The following is a 23,883-nucleotide window of genomic DNA, read 5'->3' as shown; positions in this document are numbered from 1 at the left end:
TACATACTCACTTCTCATTCCCGGCTGCTCTGGTCTCCTCAGCGTGTGTACACTGTTTTGCCACTCTGCACATATCTCAGCACAGCGCGCAGTAGTAACATCAACGCAGTCCGCTGTGCAAAGACATCAGAGCGCAGACACAGCAGGAGAATCATGAGAGAGGGAGTGCTCCGCTCCCTCTCCCTGCTTTCAATTGAGATGCCGATACAATTGAAAGTGCGATCCTCGGCTTGGGGCTTGCTGGAGGGGCACCAAGCCCCCCCTCACGGGCCCCATAGCGGTCGTGTAGCCTGCAGCCATTGGCAGTATGTCACTGGCTGAGGTTCTGAGGCCCCCTGAACCCCTGGGCCCGGTCGCAACCGCAACCTCTGTGACCTTAATCACTCTGCCCTTGCAAATATAGTTGTTCCAGGTGTGTACTGAGAGCAAAGGTGTAAGGAGTGATAGGTGCATCGGGGGGTTGGCTGTAGAGACAGTTCTGCAGTAGGGTTCCTGATGTGTAGACGGTGCTTTATAACTTGGGCACATTGGGGAACTCGGAGGTACCCTCCAAGTGTCCGGAGCCTACAGCTCACCTCGGGAGGGGTTTAGAAGATTCCAGTTACTAGACAAACGAGAGAGAGAGAATTCCTTGGGATGGGCCTATGGAAGTCAAGTGGCTAGAAGCTGTCTGAGGAAGTTATTGAACACAATAGCTGTGGAGAGAAGAACTGGAGAAGCGGAGGCTTAGGCTCGGCAGCTGGAAAACTAGGTCCCAGGCAGTGGGCTATCCAAGACGAAGTACCTAAGGAAACAGCGGAAGCAGAACCGGATATTGGCCATGTCTGTCGTGAAGGTGAAATGGTTAAATAAAAGTTTAAAGTTGTTCTGCTCTGAGCTCTCCAGTGTTCTGTGTTTAACTGAACCATCCAAGATGGTGACCAGCTGCGGGGCGATGGACACAGCCCTGAAGACTACAGTAAGTGTCACACACCTCACCCGAAGTGGTCTACAAGCATCGGTTCTCTCTCGCAAATCTCGCAAAGGGGTGCGGAGCCCTAATGGCCCGGCGTCCGCACATTCCTTCAGAAGTATTGCTGGAAAGCTCTTATCCAGCTGCAGGTGGTAGAGGACTTTTTCATCACTTTTCATTCCATTTTTTTGGGCAACAAATTTTTTTTGGGTTAAACCCCATAATATTTTAAAGTTACAGCAAGCTGAGATCTTAAAACCAAGACAAAACAGATATGGAAAATTACTAAACTTTTTAATTACATTAAAAAAAAACAACAACAACAAAAAAAAACTTTTTGGAAAAATACTAATCAGTTCTCTGGCACGTTGGCATCAGACAAGAAGCTGGGCATCGGTCTGAAGTCCGTGGATACACAGGGCGTGAATATATACACCCAACTACACAAACAAGCTAATGCCAGCAGCCTCCTGCAGTGAAAATGCTGGGATAAATAAAGTCACCATGGAAGACGAGGGTTATCTCTAACTATAGGTACGTCATGTTCCAATATATTTTCTGCATCAGTTTCTCATGATTTTCAAGATCTCTGCTGTCGTTTAATTAGAACCTTAACGATTTTTTGTATAACTTTTGATTATTGAAAGAACAGTTGAAATTTACCTTTAATATTTCTACATAATTTACATTCTTCTCAATACTGTAATGGGGGATCTTTTGATGGTGAAAAGCTCTTTGAACACCCACGGTCGCCCTCGAACTCATTGAATGTCAGGACTACATCTAACGCTGTTCGCACAGCAGAGTCGGATACTCCACACGATGCTGCTTTTGAGTTGCACTGACAGGCTCGGGCATCGACCAGCTGTGCTCTTGTTAGTAATTGGGCTTGCAGGAGTTAATTTCTGCTAGCGTGTGGATTACTGCTTGAGTCACATGATGCAGGAGACCTATCACAGTCACCTCTGCCTTTTTTAAGATGGTGGATCCTGTTTTCCCATGTCGATAATAGCTTTATGTAATTCTGGTCCTTGTGCATTAGTATCCTGTTGCTGGTGAACTTCTGTGTGGTGTTTGGTGTTTTGTGGAAATTCTCTTGTGGTCTGACTATTTCCTCCCTTCCTTTAGTTTCCTCCTGATCACGTATTGTCTATACCTTTGTGAGTTTGAGTTTTGGTCCCCCCCCCCCCGTCTGTTTATTTGTGTGGGATTAACCACTCCCAGCCCTCTCCTGGGTGGAGGGAGGGGGGGGGCACTAGACCATGGTTATCCAGGAGCTAGGGTAAGGAAGGTGGCCCAAACATCATCACCTTCAGGCGTACCTTTTGTCTCAGAGTCTGCTAGGGTTCTCCAAGTCTGAGAGCCAGTTTAGGCTGCCCTGTTCCTAGTGATCCCATCACACCCCATGACATTATCCTGCCAGACCCCATCCAGTGACACCCTTGCCTTAAAAAGAGGGGCCACATAGTAAGAACAGATGTCAGCGATGCCTCTATGGGCACCATGCCTCAATTCTCCTGTCCTGGTACGTAGTAACCATAGATCCATGTAATATAATATATAAAAAAATACACTGCAACAAAAAGTTAATTTCTTTATTAAAGTGAAAATTGTGTACCAATTAACAAATGTCACTTGAATTCGTGTTTTTGGGAATTACTTGAGTGACTTGATTGTGGGTCCACTTTGTAAAGCTTTTCGTAATCTTTCTAAAACTAGAAAACAGTAAAATAGAATTAATAATCATTCTCACACTCTTCTTTCATCCCAATAAAATATGATGCAAAGACAGAGTTTTTATCTCAAATTTTTTTTTATATGTGGGGTCTTTCTAGGTGCTCTACGTAGAAGAGCGAATCTTTCTGCACCCAAGATTGTAAAGACAAAGTGAACAACCTGCCCGGTGTCCAATTTTCCGAGCTGCCCTAGCAGATCTAATGGTCACTTACTAACTCTCCCGCTTCTGTTTCTAGTGTTTTCCAGTATCAAACTGAATACAAAAGAAATCGAGCTGTTGTCATCTGACAGCTCCATTCTATGTGATAGGTGGGAAATGTGTGCAAGTGTGACGCCCTGGACTAGCCAGGTAGTCACATACATACCCAAATACCACCCCCACCCTAGGCAGTTACAGCAGCCAAACACAAAACCCTTGTTGCCTCCCTCCAGGGTCTGATGTTCACACCAGGTGGGGCGGAGCCAGGCGGTTGGCCCCACCCACCGAGGAGTTCACAGGCCTGGAGGCGGGAAAAGGGGTAGTTCAGTTTTGGAGGTGAAAGTGAGAGTAAACACTTCAGGTGTCTGGGTAGGAGCCCAGGCACTGACAGCAAGGTTGGCAGACGGTGGTGGCCGTCTGAAGGAGTTGGTGGAACTCCACAGAGCCGTAAGGACCGGGGTCGGGCGTCGGCCCGCCGGCACCGGACCGGGGAACGGAGTGAAGCTAAGCACACAGGCAGGGCCATCGGACCCCGACCAGGCTTGGAGCCGCCGTCAATAGTCAAATCCAAATGTGACAGGAACCCCATGGGTTCCCTAACAACCAAGTCCCGATTGAAGGCAACAGTCCACCCAGAGAGGATATACAGCCACCGCCACAGGCTAGAGATCCAAGGGCCGGGGAGCGGACTACCGGTGGGCAACCACAAGAATCAAGAACATCTTCACAGGTGCAGGGAAAGACAGCCACCATCAGCCGTCCAGTGAGAGCACAACAACAACACTGCAGCCGGCTGCGGGACCCGTCCATCCGGCCGTTTTGGTTTACCAGAGACTCTGTCAGTGATTGTCTGAGTGAGTACACCAGTGCCGCCTGGCACCACGCCGCGCTGTCCCTGCAACCCTGTACCCCAGCCATCCAGCTTCCCCGTTACACCACCCAGCTTCCCCGGGATCACGAACCCCCTACCCACGGAGGGGACAACATCCTAGCTGCACCCTACCATCTCTCCCGGGATCCCCGTTACCAGCAGCGGTGGTGCCATCATCACCACGTCCCATGGGTGGCGTCACGAACAATCTCCCTAAACATACCACCCGCCCCTTTTCATTCACGGGTGAGGAGCGCTGCTCGAGTCCCCGGGTCCGGTCCACCGCTCGAGCCACCGAGCAGCAGCAGCAGAAGCCCCGGACCCGAGCGTGGCGAGCGCGTCCCCTCCGCCCGCGACTGTCGCGGGCGGAGGAGGGGACGCCGCGCTCTCCCTCTGCTGCTCGGGTCCGGCTGCCGCGGCTGCTGCGGCCTGCCGCTGCTCGGTGGCTCGAGCGATGGGCCGGATCCCGGGGACTCGAGCGGCGCTCCTCGCCCGTGAGTGAAAAGGGGAATTGGTGTTTTGGGATAGTTTATTGTCCGTGACGCCACCCACGGTTGTGGTGATTTGTTAACACCACCGCTGCTCTGTATGGGGAGCCCGGGAGTGATGGTATGGAGCAGCCAGTTGTTGTGTTGCCCCTCCGTGGGTAGGGGTTGGTGATCCCGGGGCCCAGTGATGGGGTGTTGGATGGTGGACAGGCGGGCTATGGGGCCTGTGGAGGCGCAGGGGCGCAGGGGCAGCGCTGTGCCGCACGGCACGGAGGTCCTCACTCAGCCAGTAAACACGACACAGTTCTCGGTAAACAAACGGCTGGTTGGATGGGTCCCTCGGACGGTTCACGGTGCTGATGTTCCCTGCAGTTAGCGGTGACGGTCTCTTCCCTGCACCTATGAAAGTCTCTTTGGTAGCGATGGGTTCCCACCGGTTACCCACTCCTCGGCTTCAAGCTGGGCCGAAGGAGCTCTACTCTTGCCCGCAGGCGCTGGCCCTGGGAAACTGGTGCCTTGGCGGTGGCGGTGTCTCCCCTTATCGGTCGGACTGTTGCCTTCAATCGGGACTTGGTTGTTAGGAGACAGACGTCCCCTTCACTGACGGATTTGGCAAATTATGGCGACTCCTAGCCTTGCCGGGATCCGAAAGGCCCCTGCCCTGGTGCTGACTGTTCTTCATATACTGCTCCGGTACCGCCGGGTCACCACCCGTCCGCGGTCTTCCAGCAACCTCCGAGCAGTCCCCCTGCAGTCTATCACCGCCATCTGCTGACCTTGCTGTCACAGTCCGGGGCACACACCCGGACCAACTTCAGGCTTTTTTTCCTTAGCTCCACTACTACTTCACTTCCTTCTACTTTCACTTCCTTAACTGTTCTCCTTCCTGTCCAAACCCTATCTGCCTGGTTCCTCCCGCCTCCAGGGCTGTGTACTCCTCGGTGGGCGGAGCCAACCGCCTGGCCCACCCCCTGGTGTGGACATCAGCCCCTGGAGGAAGGCAACAAGGATTTTGGGTTAGCTTGGTGTACCTGCAGGGAATGTGGGGTGCGTGTGGTGTTGTGACCTGTGATCCCTGGCTTGCCCAGGGCGTCACATTCCCCCTTAGCAAAACGCAGACCGTCCTCGGGCTGCCCGTCCAACACCGGTTTTATTTTCCTTTTTGTTTTTCTGAAATAAATATGAAAAAACGGTAACATATTTACAAATTATGACATCATCCCACATCGGGAGGCACATTCTTTAAACGTTGCAAACGGTGTACGGTTTCCGCTCTCTCCCACCCAAGCAACCAGGCCCTGATGCTGCCCCTAAAACCCAGGCAGCACCCCTTGACCCCAGTCCAGCACAAGTCACCCAAGCGGGATCTGTCCTTCCCCTCCAGAGGGTAGCCACCGGTTCCTGTGGTGGCTGGGCCCCAGCCTGCTCTGCTGTGGGCCCTCCCTCCAACCTGCCTCTCCGGAGGCGGTAATTGCGGAAACGGTAACGGTAACACAACTTATTTACATGCCACTTAACGTTTGTGGTTGCCCTGCAAGTTCACGGGCTTGTCCATGAGCAGTTCCTCATGCAACTTTTTAAACGGTCCCCACGGGGACAACGGTGCCGGCAACGGCCGGTTTCCAAATCACGGTTGACAATCAGGTGAACTTCACGGTTTCATTTTACTTATCATCTTTCATTTTCAAACACAAACACACTTAAACACACCTGTTTTCTTTCCCCTCCCCCTTTTAAAGAACGGTTTCCCTGTACCTAAGTGGGGGCCTACCTAGGTTGGGACGGGTGGACCTCCGGGGTCCGGTGTCAGTGGGGCTAGGCAGTGGGGCAGAGGGAACAATCGGTTCCTCCTCCCGGCTATCGTGTGGGGCAGGCGGAGGCATAGGGGAGCTGGGCACAGGTTCATCCCTGGGCACTGGCACTGGTTCTGGCTCACGGTTGACCGCTTCCACCACTTCTTCATCCACAGGTTGTGGGAACAGTATCACTGGAAGAATCACCGCGCCGTTCTGTGTAGGCCAGTCTGCTGGGAAGTCACCCATCACAGTGTGGATCACCTCTTTTGCCTTCTCTGCTGGTGGAGGAGCTGGTACTTCAGCCATCACCCTCAATGCTGGTGGGCACCTTTTCAGATGGTCCCGGGAAACCGTGGCCCAGGTGCCCCCTTGGTCACGACTGATCTGGTAGGCCTTTCCATCTTCCCATCCTGTGGGTTGGATGACGTATGGGGTTTGTTCCCATTGATCATCCAGCTTGTGGGTTTTCCTCTTCCGCTTTAACACGACATCTCCAGGCTGGAAAGGGCCCACAGACGCTTTCTGATTGAAGCGCTGCTCCTGTTGTTCTCGACTCCGACTTAGGTTCTTCTCCACATACTCCTGAATCTGTCGGTACTGCACCCTCCGCCGGGTGTCCCATTCAGCCGTTGAGGGGAGTGTCTCTGGGGCTTCCAGTCCCATTTCCAGGTCCACCGGCAGTCGGCCAGGCCGAGCCCTCATCAGATACGCTGGGGTGCACTTCGTTGAGCTAGACGGGATATTGTTGTACATATCGACCAAGTGAGGCAGCTTCTCCGGCCACAGGTTCCGCTCCTCCAACGGCAACGTTTTGAGGAGGCCAAGGACCAGATGGTTCATCTTCTCACACATTCCGTTGGTCTGGGCATGGTAAGGTGTGGTCCGGATCTTCTTGCAGCCGTACAGCTGACAGAACTCCTGGAACACCTCCGCCTCAAAGGCTGGACCCTGGTCGGTAAGCACCTTCTCAGGGTATCCATGGGGTCGACAGAAGTAAGCTTGGAACGCTCTAGCGGCGGTACGGCCAGTTAAGTCCTTGACCGGGACAACCACCATGAACCGGGAGTAATGATCTACTATGGTCAGAGCGTAAGTGTACCCACTTCGGCTGGGGGTGAGCTTCACATGGTCCAAGGCGACCAGCTCCAGTGGTTGGTGTGTAACGATCGGGCGTAGGGGAGCCTTCTGGCTGGCTTCATCCTTCCTCCTCAACGTACAAGGATCGCACTCTCGACACCAGGCCTCCACAGACTCCCGCATCCCACTCCAATAGAACCGCTCCCTCAACAGCATCTCCAGCTTCTTCCACCCGAAGTGGCCGGCACCATCATGGTACGCCTGCAGAACAGTGGGTACATCAGCTTGGGGAATAACCAACTGGCGGATTTTCTCATGGGTCTTCGGGTTGATCAGCTCACGGTACAACCTCCCCTGATGTAGACACAGCCGGGTCCGTTCCTTCCACAAGCGTTGGGCTTCAGCTGGGGCGGCAGGATCCATCCCAGCAGCGCCTTGCTCCACCAGGGTCTTGACTAGGCGGACAGCGGGCGCCTGATCTTGAGCTTCCTGCCACTCCTGACTGGGCAGCGGATCTAGGTTCACCCGTTGTTGGTGGACATGTACCTTCTCAGTTGGTGGCCGGTGGAAGGCAGGCAACTCGATCTCCTCGAGGTCATCATCCTCGCACCCACCTTCTGACAAGTGGTGCATCCGAGAGAGGGCATCAGCATTAATGTTGACACGACCGGCTCTGTATTTGATGGTGAAGTCATAGTTGGCTAGTCTGGCCACCCACCGCTGCTCCAACGCGCCCAGCTTGGCCGTGTCCAGGTGAGTCAACGGATTGTTATCCGTGAAAGCGGTGAACTTTGCCGCGGCCAAGTAGTGGCGGAACCGCTCGGTGATAGCCCACACCAGTCCCAGGAGCTCGAGCTTGAAGGAGCTGTAGTTCTCAGGGTTCCTTTCAGTCGGCCGGAGCTTTCGACTAGCATAGGCAATCACCTTCTCCTTTCTTTCCTGGACCTGGGACAGGACTGCCCCCAAACCCACATTGCTGGCGTCTGTGTAGAGGATGAATGGGCAGCCGTAGTCAGGGTATGCTAGGACCTCTTCTCCAGTCAAGGCCGCTTTCAGCTGACGGAAGGATTCCTCATGCCTGTCCTCCCACACCAGTGGGGCTCCAATGGGTCTACCACTTTTGGTCTGTCCCACGAGGAGGTCTTGCATGGGAGCAGCCATCTTCGTGTACCCCTTGATGAAGCGCCGCTAGTATCCCACCAGACCCAAAAACTGCCTTACTTCCCTCATGGTGGTTGGTCTTGGCCAGTCCCGGATGGCAGTGATCTTCTCAGGGTCGGGGCAACACCGTCCGCACTCACCACATGCCCCAGGTACTGCACTCTGGGTTTCAGCAGGTGGCACTTGGAGGGCTTCAACTTCATCCCGTATTTGGCAAGGGACGCGAACACCTCGGCTAGGTGCTCCAGATGGGCTTCATACGTCTGAGAGTACACAATCACATCATCCAGGTATAACAGGACGGTCTCGAAGTTCAGATGTCCCAGACAGCACTCCATCAGCCGTTGGAAGGTTCCAGGGGCATTGCACAGCCCAAACGGCATACTATTGAATTCACAGAGCCCCATTGGGGTGGTGAAGGCGGTTTTCTCCCGGTCTTCCGGGGCCACTGTCACTTGCCAGTAGCCACTGGTGAGGTCAAGGGTAGAGAAGTAATTTGAGGTTCTCAGTGCGGCCAAAGACTCTTCAATACGGGGCAGCGGGTAGGCATCTTTATGTGTTATCTGATTAATCTTCCGGTAGTCCACACACATCCGCATGGTACCATCCTTCTTCTTGACCAGTACCAACGGAGCGGCCCAGGGACTACAGCTGTCCCGAATAACCCCTGCCTCCTTCATGTTCCTCAACATATCTTTGGCACACTGGTAATGTGCAGGAGGAATAGGCCTGTACCTCTCTTTGATAGGGGGGTGTTCACCGGTGGGGTTGTGGTGTTGGACCCCTTTGATCTGCCCAAAGTCTAGTGGATGTTTGCTGAAAACCTGTTCATACTCCCGCACCACCCTGTATACCCCTGCTTTGTGATGTGTAGGGGTATCGTCAGTGCCCACGTGTAGCTGTTGGTGCCACTCATTTACCTCCCCTTGAAGCGGGGAAGTGCTGGTAGTAGGTGGGGAGACTGAGGGACTGGCTTCGTGGATGGTGTGGGGATCCAGGGTAAGCAGCTTGGCAATGGTGGCATACCGGGGAAGCCTGACTTCTTCCTCCCCACAGTTCAGCACCCTCACGGGCACTCTCCCCTTCATCACGTCTACCACCCCTCGGGCGGCCATTACAGTGGGCCAGTGCTCGGAGGGTATGGGCTCCATCATGGCAGGGTAGTCACGCCCCTGAGGCCCTACTGCTGCCCTACACCAAATCATCATCTCACTCCTAGGGGGCACAATCAACGGAGCAACATCCATCACTCTCACTCCACCAATCTCTCCTCCTGTTGAGTTTACATGCTGGCGGTACATCAAGGCTCGGATCTCACGCTGCACAGCTCTCTGTCGGCTCCCCGCTGCCGTGGCGGCCAGCTGTTGCAGTAGGGCCAACACATCACCCATACAGTGCTCCATCACATTGGTTCCTAGCACTATCTTCGGGTTATGATCACTGGGTTCATTCATGATCACAATCATACCCTGGTGTTGCAGTTCAGCTTGCCCCACTGTCATAGCCACCTGTTTATACCCCACTTGGGTCAATGGGAGTCCATTAGCAGCAATTAACGTTATACTAGTATCTGGGGGTGCCAGCTCGTCTATCCCCCAATACCGCTGGTACAACGTGTATGGTATGGTGGTTACCTGTGATCCAGTGTCCAAGAGAGCCATCACCGGTATGCCGTCCACAGCCACGGGGATGATGGGCCGGGCTCCGATATACCGGTCCCGCCAGTCTGGGGGGCCACGGGGTTCTACTCCTGAGGATTGGCCCGGGGCCCCAGGGGTTGCTCGTTTAACGGGCACTGTCGAAAGTAATGCCCAGGCTTACGGCACTTGTAGCAGGTTGGAGGTCTGCTCCGCGGGTTGTTAGCACTTCTCCGCTGCATCCAGGGGACATCCTCAGGGCTGTCGGCAAGCTGTATCTGTGCTGAAGGCTGAGATCTGGTCAAAGGTTGGAGTGCAGCAAGAATCTTGGCGAGGTCTCCGTCCATGCGACGGACCTGGGCTGCCAGTTCCTCCATCGTGCTGCTTGGGGCTGTAGGTGTTGGAGAGGTTGGTAGGGCAGGGGCCACCACAACGGGGGCCGTCTCAATGGGCCACGGGGCTGGCTCCAAGACTTCTGAAGCTGGGGGCTGTAGTGCTTTAATGGCCCGTTCCTTTAACACAGCAAAGTCCACATCAGGGTGTTCTAGGGCCCACAGCCGGAGTTGTTTGTGATCCTCAGGGGATCTCATCCCCTGCACAAATTGCTCTACTAACATCTTGTTGCTGTCCGCCTCATTGATAGGATTCACCCGCTTTAGCGTGCGGAGGGCGGTTTGCAGACGTAAAACATAGTCCCGAATGCTATCCACAGCCCGTTGCCGGCACTGGTGAAACTGCATCCTCAGCTCAGCTTCAGTCCAGGTCTCAAAGGCAATCTGTAGCTTCTCAAAGATGGTGGCTACAGAGAGCCGGTCCCCCTCGGCCCAGGCCTCCACCTCCTGCTCAGCCGCACCGGTTAACTGGCCCAGCACTACCGCCGCACGTTGCTTATCGGTCAGGGGGTACAGTTCTAGCAACGGGTTAAGCTTTTTCCGGAAGACCTGTAAAGCATCAGGTTTCCCGTCATACTGCGGTAGCCAGGTAGCTCCGGGCGCATAGGGCAAGGAGAACGGCATCACCTGAGCGAGCGCGGGGGCCGCGGCACCTCCTGCCAGCGCGGCCGGGACCTGGGCAGGCCCATTCCCATCCGCGGGTGCCACTGCGGCTGCGACCACCGCTCCTCCAGCGGCTCCGTCGGGCGCAGACATCTTGTTTCCGTCCCCCTTAGCCTCTTTCCGGCCCCTCCTCTATCGGGGCGGGGTTTTGGCCTTCGCGCCTCTGCTACTCGAGAAGACGCTCGAGCGGTAACTTTTCGCGCCAAAGATGGCGACTTCTGAAATTTTTCAGCCGGATACCTCTGGCGGTCACAAGGCGCACCTCTACCCAACGGCAGATCGGTAAGATCCTGTTCGTGACGCCAAGTTGTCGCGGGCGGAGGAGGGGACGCCGCGCTCTCCCTCTGCTGCTCGGGTCCGGCTGCCACGGCTGCTGCGGCCTGCCGCTGCTCGGTGGCTCGAGCGATGGGCCGGATCCCGGGGACTCGAGCGGCGCTCCTCGCCCGTGAGTGAAAAGGGGAATTGGTGTTTTGGGATAGTTTATTGTCCGTGACGCCACCCACGGTTGTGGTGATTTGTTAACACCACCGCTGCTCTGTATGGGGAGCCCGGGAGTGATGGTATGGAGCAGCCAGTTGTTGTGTTGCCCCTCCGTGGGTAGGGGTTGGTGATCCCGGGGCCCAGTGATGGGGTGTTGGATGGTGGACAGGCGGGCTATGGGGCCTGTGGAGGTGCAGGGGCGCAGGGGCAGCGCTGTGCCGCACGGCACGGAGGTACTCACTCAGCCAATAAACACGACACAGTTCTTGGTAAACAAACGGCTGGTTGGACGGGTCCCTTGGACGGTTCACGGTGCTGATGTTCCCTGCAGTTAGCGGTGACGGTCTCTTCCCTGCACCTATGAAAGTCTCTTTGGTAGCGATGGGTTCCCACCGGTTACCCACTCCTCGGCTTCAAGCTGGGCCGAAGGAGCTCTACTCTTGCCCGCAGGCGCTGGCCCTGGGAAACTGGTGCCTTGGCGGTGGCGGTGTCTCCCCTTATTGGTCAGACGGTTGCCTTCAATCGGGACTTGGTTGTTAGGAGACAGACGTCCCCTTCACTGACGGATTTGGCAAATTATGGCGACTCCTAGCCTTGCCGGGATCCGAAAGGCCCCTGCCCTGGTGCTGACTGTTCTTCATATACTGCTCCGGTACCGCCGGGTCACCACCCGTCCGCGGTCCTTCCAGCAACCTCCGAGCAGTCCCCCTGCAGACTATCACCGCCGTTTGCTGACCTTGCTGTCACAGTCCGGGGCACACACCCGGACCAACTTCAGGCTTTTTTTCCTTAGCTCCACTACTACTTCACTTCCTTCTACTTTCACTTCCTTAACTGTTCTCCTTCCTGTCCAAACTCTATCTGCCTGGTTCCTCCCGCCTCCAGGGCTGTGTACTCCTCGGTGGGCGGAGCCAACCGCCTGGCCCACCCCCTGGTGTGGACATCAGCCCCTGGAGGAAGGCAACAAGGATTTTGGGTTAGCTTGGTGTACCTGCAGGGAATGTGGGGTGCGTGTGGTGTTGTGACCTGTGACCCCTGGCTTGCCCAGGGCGTCACACGACAACTTGGCGTCACGAACAGGATAGAACCAGTCTACCTACTGGTAGTAGTGCGCCTTGCAGTCCCCGCCGGCAGCGTCCGGCCAAAAAATTTGAAGCGCCGCCATCTTTGGCGCGAAGATTTCCCACTCAAGCGTCTTCCCCGAGAAGGGAAGGTGCGAAAGCGAAGCCCCGCCCCCAAAAGAGGAAGTGCTAGAACGAACCAAGGTGGGGCGAGTGAAAGCCTGCCTAATGTAGCCGAGGGCATAAACAGCGGGGATGTCAGGACTCTGCAACATATCCGGTTCCTGGAAGTCTGCCAGCAAGCATGTCCATCCGGTGATGCCGAAATTCCCAAGCCCACGCCAGGAACGGCGGCGTGGGTGGAAGCTCGGACCGCACAAATGTGCTGCCGCCTGCAAAATCAGGTCCGGTTCTTGATGGAGTGCTGGGTGGCCGAGATGGAGGAAGTGGCGGCGGCCGTGCGGAGACGTGGGGTGGAAAAAGCGTTGGAGGAGCGGGTAAGCGACCCACGCCCCTGTGTCCGAGAAGGACCGGTCGCTGCGGCTGAGGGGCCCGGTCTGCGTCCGCTCACCCTCCTGTCTCCCCCGCCATCCGTACCGGTTGCTGTTGCCCCTCCACTCGGTCCGCTACCCCCAACATCGGTAGCGGAATGTAACCCGCCCGCCTTAGAGGAACGGCCTGTGGGAAGTTGACCGGAGACGGCCCGTACCAATTCCACTACCGTGGAAGGTCCCTATGGAGGTGCCCATCCGTGGAGCGAAGCCGTTGGCCCCGGAGACAGCCGCACCCGAGACCGTCCCGGCCCCGGCAGTCCGTCCGGCCGTGGAAGAACCGGCCGTTGCGGGCCCGAAGGCCCAACCGGTGAGGCCAGCTGTCCCTGAATCCCACGCCTCGGCTGAGGCTGCGCCGGGCCGCCACTGCAAAGCAGCAGTCCAGGCAACGTCACCGCAGGACCCCCACAAGAGAGTACCGGTTGTTGCCGGTGTAGGGTGCGCGGTCCAGCGGGGCCTGACCCGAGCGCAAGGGTATGCCAACGCCCCTTACTGGGACAGGGAGCCAAGCCAGTTGGGCCGAAAAATTGCCGCCAGGGAGCAGTAAAGGGCCGAAGTGATGGCGCGAGTTATCAAGGAGAAAGACGCTCTCCGCAATGCCACCTTTTGGGTGCGGGGCCCGGTGTATGAAGGCCAAGTCCGGCAATTTGACCCGCGAAGGGGGTTCGGCTTTATTTATGAACCGGGCCTGGAGGCCGAAGTGTTTGTAACTCGCTGTGACGTGATTTCGTACCTCCCAACGGGCCACCCAGGTCGCGATCTGTTGCCGGGCGACCTGGTGACCTACACCCGACACTGCGGGGAGAGGGGCTGGTTCACTCTGGACGTTAAACAGAGGGAAAGCCACGGTGTGCAGATGCGGCCCCAGCCCCCTCCTCCACAGTGCCGTCCGGATATCGAGCTGGAGGAGGACCTTGATGATTGCGACCTCAAGTAGTGGCAGCGGTCCTCCGTTGCAACCAAGTTGTCCCCGTTGGGACCCTCAGCACTTTGAATGAATGAATACAAATCAACCGAGTTTTCATCTGATTGTCGACCGTGATTACCCTGGCCGTTGCCGGCAAGTTGTCCCCGGAGGGACCTTATGTTTTTACCGTCCGCATGAGGAACTGCTCATGGACATGGCCGAGAACTGGCAGGCCACCCACGAACTTGTGGGCTTGTAAATAGATTTGTGGTCTGGTTTTCCGTCCGTGCCGCCTCCGGAGAGGCAGATTGGAGGAAGGGCCCGCAGCAGAGCAGGCTGGGGCCCGGCCACCACCGGGAACGGTGGCCATCCTCCGGGGGTCAGAGGTCCCCCTGGACGTGGGGTCCCCTGAAGTGACAGCCGGGTGCGAGACACCGTACCCGTTCCCGCTCGGGTAACCTGGACCAGGACTGGGGTAAAGGGGTGCTGCCCGTTTCTTAGGGGCAGCATCAATGATCAGTTTATTTGGGTGGGAGAGCGGATGACCATGAACCCGTCCGTTTAATAAAAATGTTCAATATTTGAAACGTTAAAGCACTGCACCTCCCGTAAGGGAAGACTTGAAAATATACGTATGTTGAATGTTTTCACATGTTAACTTATCTTTTACAGAAAAATAAAACCGGTGATGGATGGGCAGCCCGTGGATGGTCTGCATTTTACCAAGGGGGAGTGTGACGCCCTGGACTAGCCAGGTAGTCACATACATACCAACATACCATCCCCACCCTAGGCAGTTACAACTGTCAGACAAAAACCCTTGTTGCCTCCCTCCAGGGTCTGATGTCCACACCAGGTGGGGTGGAGCCAGGCGGTTGGCCCCACCCACCGAGGAGTTCACGGGCCTGGAGGCGGGAAAAGGGGTAGTTCAGTTTTGGAGGTGAAAGTGAGAGTAAACACTTCAGGTGTCTGGGTAGGAGCCCAGGCACTGACAGCAAGGTTGGCAGACGGTGGTGGCCGTCTGCAGGAGTTGGTGGAACTCCGCAGAGCCGTAAGGACCGGGGTCGGGCGTCGGCCCGCTGATACAGGACCGGGGAACGGAGTGAAGCTAAGCACACAGACAGGGCCATCGGACCCCGACCAGGCTTGGAGCCGCCGTCAACAGTCAAATCCAAATGTGACAGGAACCCCATGGGTTCACTAACAACCAAGTCCCGATTGAAGGCAACAGTCCACCCAGAGAGGATATACAGCCACCGCCACAGGCTAGAGATCCAAGGGCCAGCGCCTGTGGGCAGAACGGGCTCCTACGGCACCTATACGCCGGGGAGTGGACTACCGGTGGGCAACCACAGGAGTAAAGAACATCTTCACAGGTGCAGGGAAAGACAGCCACCATCAGCCGTCCGGGGAGAGCACAACAACAACACTGCAGCTGGCTGCGGGACCTGTCCATCCGGCCGTTTTGGTTTACCAGAGACTCTGTCAGTGATTGTCTGAGTGAGTACACCAGTGCCGCCTGGCACCGCGCCGCGCTGTCCCTGCAACCCTGCACCCCAGCCATCCAGCATCCCCGTTACACCACCGGGCCCCGGGATCACCAACCCCCTACCCACGGAGGGGACAACATCCTAGCTACACCCTACCATCTCTCCCGGGATCCCCGTTACCAGCAGCGGTGGTGCCATCATCGCCACGTCCCGTGGGTGGCGTCACGAACAATCTCCCTAAACATACCCCCACCCCCCCCTTCACTCACGGGTGAGGAGCGCTGCTCGAGTCCCTGGGTCCGGTCCACCGCTCGAGCCACCGAGCAGCAGCAGCAGAAGCCCTGGACCCGAGCGTGGCGAGCGCGTCCCCTCTGCCCGCGACACAATCATCTACACGGGGAGAAGGTAACACTATGGAGGCGAGTACAACTGTAATAAATACCCCAAGTAAAAGAAATCGAGCTGATGTCATCTGACAGCAGCTCCATTCTATGTGATATTTGTGCAATCATCTACACGGGGAGAAGGCAACACTATGGAGGCGAGTACAACTGTAAGGAATACCCCAAAGTGCAGATGTGAATTGTCTCCTATACACAAGGAGATTCACTTACCGACTTGTAACAGATCCTCTGGGATGGAGGTGGTCAGACGAAACCATCCAGGTTCCCCACATTCAAAGGCTTTACCAGGAGATATGACAAGTTTCTCAGCAATGAACCGTTTCCATAAATCCATCTCTGCTTCAAAGGTCTGCGATGTCAAGAACTACATTTAGAAAAAAATGGTAAAAATGTAGGAGGCGCATGAGAAAAGGTGAAATCAGGTGGAGTAAAGAATCCACCGAAAGGATGGAATGGGGTGAAGGAAAGGAAGAGATTAATGAAAGAACAGAAAGAAAAGGAAGAATGGGGGGATGGAAGAAGGGATGGGAGGGAGAAAGGGATGGGGAGGGATGGAGCAACAGAATGGGAGGAAAAAGGAAAGAAAAGAAAAAAGGAAGGAAAGAGAAGAATGGCAAGCAGTACAATAGGGTTAGAAAAGAAGGGAGAAAGGAGAGAAGGAAGACAAAAGAAAAGGTGAAAGTCAGCTGGAGAAAGAGAGAAGAATTCACTGGAAGGATAGGATGGGGTGAAAGAAGGGAAGAGATTAATGAGAGTACAGAAGGAAAGGAAAGAATGGGGAAAGATAAAAGTAAGGAAGAAAGGATGGTGAGGGAGGAAAGAAGCAACAGAAGGGAAAGAAGAAAGGATGGGAAAGAAAAGAAAGGATGATAACAGAAAAGAGAAGAATGGTGAGAAATACAAAAGGGGAAAGAAGGAAGGATAGAAGGAAGGAAGGAAAAAAAAAGAGGAGAATGGGGAGGAGTACAAAAGGGAAAGAAGGAAGGAAGGGAGGAGAGAAGGCAGGTAAGAGAATAGGTGAAAGTCAGTTTGAGAAGGAGAGAAGAATTCAAAGGAAAGATAGAATGGGATGAAAGAAGGGAAGAGATTAATGAAAATACAGAAGGAAAGGGCAGAATGGGGAAGGAAGCAAGGAAGGAATGGTGAGGAAGGAAGGGAAAGAAAAACAGCTGAAAGAAGGAAAGTAAAGAGATTAATGAAAGGAAAGGGAAAATGAGGGATGGAAAGAAAAGAAGGCAGTAAGGGAGGGGAGAGAGGGAAAGAATTAACTATAGAAGGGAAGGTAAAGAAAGGAAAGGAAAGAAAAAAAGAAGGAAGTGAACAGAAAAGAAAGGATGGGGAGAAGTACAAAAGGTCAAAGTAAGGAGGTCTGGAAGAAAAACGAAGATTTCACAAGGGGAAGAAAGAAAAGAAAAGAAAGAAAGAAAATTCAATTAAGGAAGAAAATAGTAAAAAATAAATGAATGAAGAAAAGTAAAGAAGTGGAGTGCGAGCAGTGAAAAGAGCTGAATACAGAGAGGGAGTTCATGAGGAAGGGATCTGCACAGTTTTATGAATTGTTCCAGACTAAATCACAAAAAATTACATTTCTGAGCAAATGTTAATAATATTGCCCATGTATTACCCAGGTTACTTGGCCCACTGCATTATTAGACCCTCTTCTCCATGTACTACACAGATGGTGATTTAGTAGGAAGCATCGGTGGTCTCTTTTTTAATAGTAAAACTTATGGCTACCAAAGATTTGCAGGATATAGCAACCCTTTTGCAGTACGTTACTATCGATATATTATGATAGACAAACCTTTCTGAAATCGGCCCAGACATACATCCCCGTGGAGCGGTGGAGAACTGGTATTCTAAGTTCCTCTAGTGCAGTAACCACCGTTGCCTGAGATTCTCTAAGACGTTCTTTATTGGTAGGAAAAAACACATTGTCCAACCAGTCTGTAAAGTACAATAAATGATGATTAAAGGGGTTGTCACTTTCATGGCCGGCTCCAGGTTTTTGTGGGCCCCGGGCGAAAGACTCTCAGTGGGCCCCATCCACACGTAGGCACTCAAATACATAGATACGTACACATACAGGCTTATGTACATATGTGGCGCCCTGGACTAGCCAGGTCGTCACAGGTATTACAACACAACACCTCCCACCCCGAGATAGGCACATCAGCCAGACACAAATCCTTGTTGCCTCCCTCCAGGGGCTGATGTCCACACCAGGTGGGGTGGAGCCAGGCGGTTGGCCGCACCCACTGAGGAGTTCACAGTCCTGGAGGCGGGAAAAGGAAGTTAGTTGAGGTGGGAGATCAGTTAGGGAAGTGGTAGGAGAGGACCAAAAACTGACCGTCTCTGGGTACGTGGCCCGGACACCGAGAGCAAGGTTGACAGACGGTGGTGGCCGTCTGCAGAAGAGGCAGATCGACGCGAAACCGTAGGACCGGGGTCGGGCGGTGGCTCGCCGGTAACGAACCGGGGAGCGAAGTGAAGCCAGCACAAACGGCAGGGCCTGCGGACCCCGACCAGGCTTGGAGTCGCCGTTAAACAGGTCAAATCTGTTAGTGACCGGAACCCCAGGGGTTTCCTAGCAGCCAAGACCCGATTGAAGGCAACCGTCCAAACAGCAAAAAGGGAAATACAGCTACCGCCACAGCTAGAGTTCCCAGGGCCAAAGCCTGCGGGCAAAAGGGCTCCTCCGGCACATATCCACGCTGGGGAGCAGGTTACCGGTGGGAAGCCATCAGGACCGAACACACACAAAAGGTGCAGGGAAAGGCAGCCACCACCAACCGTCCGGGAGAAGCCACAGTAGCCGGCTGCGGGACCCGTCCATCCAGCCGTTTGTTTTACCAGAGACTTTGCATCCATTTGTGGCTGAGTGAGTACTACCATGCCGACCGGCACCGCGCTGCGCAGTCCAAGCGACCCTGCACCCTGCCGAACCTGCCTCCCCGTCACACCTCACCGGGCCCCGGGACCACCAACCCCTACCCATGGAGGGGGAAAACAACATCCCAGCTGCTCCCTGCCATCGCTCCTGAGATCCCCGTCACCAGCAGCGGTGGTGACCACCTTCACCACAACCCGTGGGTGGCGTCACGGACTAAATCCCCAAACCAAACCATCCCCCTTTCACTCGCGGGCGAAGAGCGCCGCTCGAGTCCCCGGATCCGGCCCACCGCTCTTGCCACCGAGCAGCAGCAGCAGCGCCGGACCCGAGACAGTATTTTAAAGGAGTATGCAGCCCCCATATTCCTCCATATCGTGTTATGCAGCCCCCAAAGTCCTCCATATAGTATAATGCACCTAATATTCCTCCATATAATATAATGCACACCATATTGCTCCACATAATATAATGCAGCCTCATATTACTCCATATAGTGTTATGAAGCCCCCATATGCCTCCATATAGGTGTTTTGCAGCCCTTATATTCTTCCAAATAGTATTATGTAGCCCCCATATAGTACTATGCAGCCCCCATATAGTACTATGCAGCCACCATATGGTCTTATGTAGCCCCCTTATCAATTAATGCACCCTATAATAATTATCTGGCCACCATGACTAAATATTTACTTCTCATTCCCCCACTGCTCCAGTCTACTCAGCGTGTCCACTGCTCTGCCGCTCTGACAGCTCAGCACAGCAGGCGCGCAGTAGTGACGTCTTTGTGCTCTGCTGTGCTGAGCTGTCATAGCACTGTGGACACAGTGGGAGAATGATGAGAGAGGCAACGCGCCGCTCCCTCTCTCATCATTGCTTTCAATTGTATCGGCATCTGCGATTGAAAGTGCAATCCTCAGCGGGGTGCCAGTGGGAGGGGGGTCAGTGCCAACACGGCCCCATTGCAGTTGCGTGGCCTGCTGCCATTGGCGGTACACCACTAGCTCCCTGCCGACTGTGAGTGAGCTCCCCCGGCGGTCCAGGACCCCAGCACTTGCCCGGGATCGCCGGGTGCTGACGCCGGCCCTGGTCATTATATTTATATTTACAGGAAGTAAACTCGGGAGTACAGAACAGGAGAAAGAGTATGTATGAACGTGAGAGTAGTCAGACAAGCCGGGGTCAGGTACCAGGAGGACACGTAATGGCCATAATGGATTCCAGGAGTAAACAGAGGAGTAGTCAGGTCACGAACCTGGGTCAGAAATCCAGGAAGGCACGTATGAATACAGGGAGTAAACTAAGACGTGGTAAGGTAATGGTCTGAGGTCAAAATACCAGGAGGTCACTTTAAGAACAGGAAGCAGGCAGAGGGGAGCTAAACTACAGTCCAGGGTCAGGCAACACGGATCAAAACACAGGAATACAGGCTAACAGCACTTCTGACGATACCAGAATGTATGACTGGCAAGGTTCTGAGAGAGCATGACCAGTAAAGAAGCAGAGCAATTACCAAGGAGATGGAACCTGAGCAATCAGCACCTCCAAGAACAAGAATGGAAGCCAGCGCTATCAATTAACCTGCCAGGTGAGCTCAGGAAAACACAGCAGAGCATCTCCTAGTGCAAGATGCTCTGCACAGAGGAATTGTGACAATTCAGTTGTCAGAAATATTGCCATGAGGAACAACAGAGGGACTAGTAAAAAAACAAATGCTCCAGAATTATTTTTTTTAGGGAATACATGTATTGTGATGGAGTTCAGATTGTGAAATCAAATGACTAACCTCTGTCCCGGAGTAACTGATAGACCATATATTGGGTGATTCCCGAACATTGGTGGAAAGTTCCAAGCCGCGTTACGGAATTGACAACATGCTCATTCTCTGTATACAGCATCCCCACTCGGAGGCCGCTCATGCCAAAATCCTATAAATGGATTAGAAACATAAAACCCACTCAGTTATGGTTTTGTCGGAAATTTGGCGGCAAAACATGATTGCAATGTGATGCAGTGTTTTAACAGTTTTTTCTGTATTTGTATGAGATCCTTTGTGCTGAGTTATGACCACAGGCCACATGATAATTGTACTGAACTTTAATGTGGTTGTCAGTCAGCTGAGAGGAGCTCAAAAAGACAGATAAAAACAGTTACAAACTCCACTGTCAGAAAGAGCTCACTGACTGATTCTCAGTTCATTCATTCTGCAACTAGTAACGTGCAATAAAGCAAAAAAGCCAATGGTTGCAATATCTTTTACCTTGTGGATGGTTCAGTTCTTACCTTACTGAGCCCCCATATAAAGTGCGTTCTCTTAGGGTCTGGAAGACTGAATGCAAAAAAAAAATATTAAACAATAATAGTAGTAATATTAAAAAGTAAAAAGACTCTGAATTTGTCTCTCAGTTTTGGAGTAAAAAAAAAAGGGACAGTTTCCAGTCCATGTATGTTTACAAAATTTTAAGATAGTCCTGTCTTAAAGTATGAGCAGTGGGTTGGGGCTGGTTGGCTGTTAGGTTGATCCTATAATATCTGTCCTGAAGAACAATTCAAGATGTTGTAAATAATGTTTTTTTGGGGGAGGGGTTAGGTATAATTATCCCCCAGAATATATGTAATATCCCTTATTATCATTTATTGCTTCCTTCTCTCCAAAACATTATGCTGCTTCAAAGTCCGCTTTATGTTCCTTTAGAAGCTGCTTTCAACTGCTGCCCGGCAGAACTAATACACTATATTCACACAGAGTACAGGATTCTCTCTGGCTGAGCACAGTGGTTTAGGATACAGATAGGTTCAGACAGGGAGCGTCTCATACTCTGATGAATATACTGTAAGGATATTACCAGGCAGCAGTTGAAAGCCGCTTCTAAAAGAGCATGAAACATATACTCATTACTTATAACTTTAGAATTATACTGTCAAGGTGTCCATTATTCAGCCCAAACAGCTGTAAGCCATACAGGTATGGACTCCACTAGACCTCCGAAAGTGTCCTGTGATATCTGGTACCAAGATATATGTGGAACCCCTGAGTGTCAGGTGCCACAGGGTATTACATGTAACCCCGGATTCCAGGAAGACCAGTGCTGGTAAACACCACAACACACACAAAAACTATGCCCTTTTCCAGTCTAGGTAACAGGCTAGAGATGGACTTGACGGGTGGTCACCTATAGGCTGGGACGCATCCAATCCACTAGTCAAAAACCTGAGAGGAGGAGGGGCTGGTCAGTGGTGTGATGGGAGATGGACATCTTGCCAGACAGAAGTCTGTAGATGTGAAGTTAGTAAGACGTTCAGTCAGAAGTTAACGTGCTGACAGGAAAGTGAGGGGTGACTACTGAGTGAGAGGGAGTGCGGTTGCCAGGGAGAGTACGGAGCAAGTGCTCACTGGACCGAGCAACGACGGGGTACAGAGCCCTAGTTAAGGAAGACGCCTGATAATAATCTGCCCAGTGAGGGGACCATCAGTCAAGGATCTTGTTGCCGACATTACTGTCCGGGGCACAGCAGCAGAGAGGAAGCCTGGGAGGGGGGACAGATGTCCGACCCAAGAGAGGTTCAAGCTGCCTGGTATACGGGCCAGGACAGAGACCACCGGAGGGGACCTCGAAACGCTCCAAGCCACGTGGGCCCAACAGGGAGCCCACCGGGGGCCTACTAGCTACTACAGGTTGCATGGAGGTAAAGCTCGCCAGTTCACTGCACCGGCACTGGAGCAAAGGGAATACCGGATTGGTAAAGACCAGCACGAACCGAGTGGCAGCAACTCCAAACCCGTGAGTGAAACACAAGTTGTCTGTGTTGTCTGAGTTCTTCCTGCACCTTTGCGCCTATAGACTGCAGCCGCCTTTGTCCTCCCCTGGGGTCTGGCTCTGCTTGCGGAGAGCTGTCACACCTGGGCTGCCAATACCACCAGCCCCCAGCAGCAGTGAGAGACTTTGCAGCGGCGGCTTTCCCCATATAGCCGCATACCGCAAGTGGTCACGAAAAACATTTTATTTTTATTATTCCCTTGTACAAACCATCCTTTTAAGCGACTCCCAGGGTCACGGAAGCGGGCAACGGCCACCCAGTGAACTATCCTAGTAATATACAGCCCGGGACCGAGTACCCCAAAGCCCTGGGGTGCATTATATACAGTCAGGGCCAGAAATATTTGGACAGTGACACAAGTTTTGTTATTTTAGCTGTTTACAAAAACATGTTCAGAAATACAATTATATATATAATATGGGCTGAAAGTGCACACTCCCAGCTGCAATATGAGAGTTTTCACATCCAAATCGAATCATAGCTCTGTAATGCATAGCCTCCTCTTTTTCAAGGGACCAAAAGTAATTGGACAAGGAACTCTAAGGGCTGCAATTAACTCTGAAGGCGTCTCCCTCGTTAACCTGTAATCAATGAAGTAGTTAAAAGGTCTGGGGTTGATTACAGGTGTGTGGTTTTGCATTTGGAAGCTGTTGCTGTGACCAGACAACATGCGGTCTAAGGAACTCTCAATTGAGGTGAAGCAGAACATCATGAGGCTGAAAAAAAAGAAAAAATCCATCAGAGAGATAGCAGACATGCTTGGAGTAGCAAAATCAACAGTCGGGTACATTCTGAGAAAAAAGGAATTGACTGGTGAGCTTGGGAACTCAAAAAGGCCTGGGCGTCCACGGATGACAACAGTGGTGGATGATCGCCGCATACTTTCTTTGGTGAAGAAGAACCCGTTCACAACATCAACTGAAGTCCAGAACACTCTCAGTGAAGTAGGTGTATCTGTCTCTAAGTCAACAGTAAAGGGAAGACTCCATGAAAGTAAATACAAAGGGTTCACATCTAGATGCAAACCATTCATCAATTCCAAAAATAGACAGGCCAGAGTTAAATTTGCTGAAAAACACCTCATGAAGCCAGCTCAGTTCTGGAAAAGTATTCTATGGACAGATGAGACAAAGATCAACCTGTACCAGAATGATGGGAAGAAAAAAGTTTGGAGAAGAAAGGGAACGGCACATGATCCAAGGCACACCACATCCTCTGTAAAACATGGTGGAGGCAACGTGATGGCATGGGCATGCATGGCTTTCAATGGCACTGGGTCACTTGTGTTTATTGATGACATAACAGCAG

The 23,883-nt window shown here is 53.1% G+C and overlaps 1 protein-coding gene across 5 annotated transcripts in view; it reads right to left on the bottom strand.

The window, feature by feature from the left end:
- Positions 1-2,550: 2,550 nt before the first annotated feature.
- LOC142244593 (1-aminocyclopropane-1-carboxylate synthase-like protein 1) overlaps positions 2,551-23,883 on the bottom strand; it is a 111,190-nt gene continuing 89,857 nt past the window's right edge. For 4 of the 5 annotated variants that reach the window (XM_075316848.1, XM_075316844.1, XM_075316845.1 and 1 more), the window contains 5 exons: positions 21,040-21,085; positions 20,543-20,684; positions 17,671-17,813; positions 16,077-16,230; positions 2,551-2,667 (listed from right to left, as the gene is read on the bottom strand). In XM_075316848.1, coding sequence (XP_075172963.1) covers positions 2,609-2,667; positions 16,077-16,230; positions 17,671-17,813; positions 20,543-20,684; positions 21,040-21,085 — 544 coding nt within the window. In that variant the 3' untranslated portion in view covers positions 2,551-2,608. The remainder of the gene's footprint in view (positions 2,668-16,076; positions 16,231-17,670; positions 17,814-20,542; positions 20,685-21,039; positions 21,086-23,883) is intronic. The other variant, XM_075316849.1, reaches the window with a different exon arrangement.

This window comes from Anomaloglossus baeobatrachus, chromosome 6 (genome assembly GCF_048569485.1).
Source record: "Anomaloglossus baeobatrachus isolate aAnoBae1 chromosome 6, aAnoBae1.hap1, whole genome shotgun sequence".
NCBI lineage: Eukaryota > Metazoa > Chordata > Amphibia > Anura > Aromobatidae > Anomaloglossus > Anomaloglossus baeobatrachus.
The sequence above is the reverse complement of the archived record's forward strand: the minus strand, read 5'-3'. Positions and strand labels throughout refer to the sequence as shown.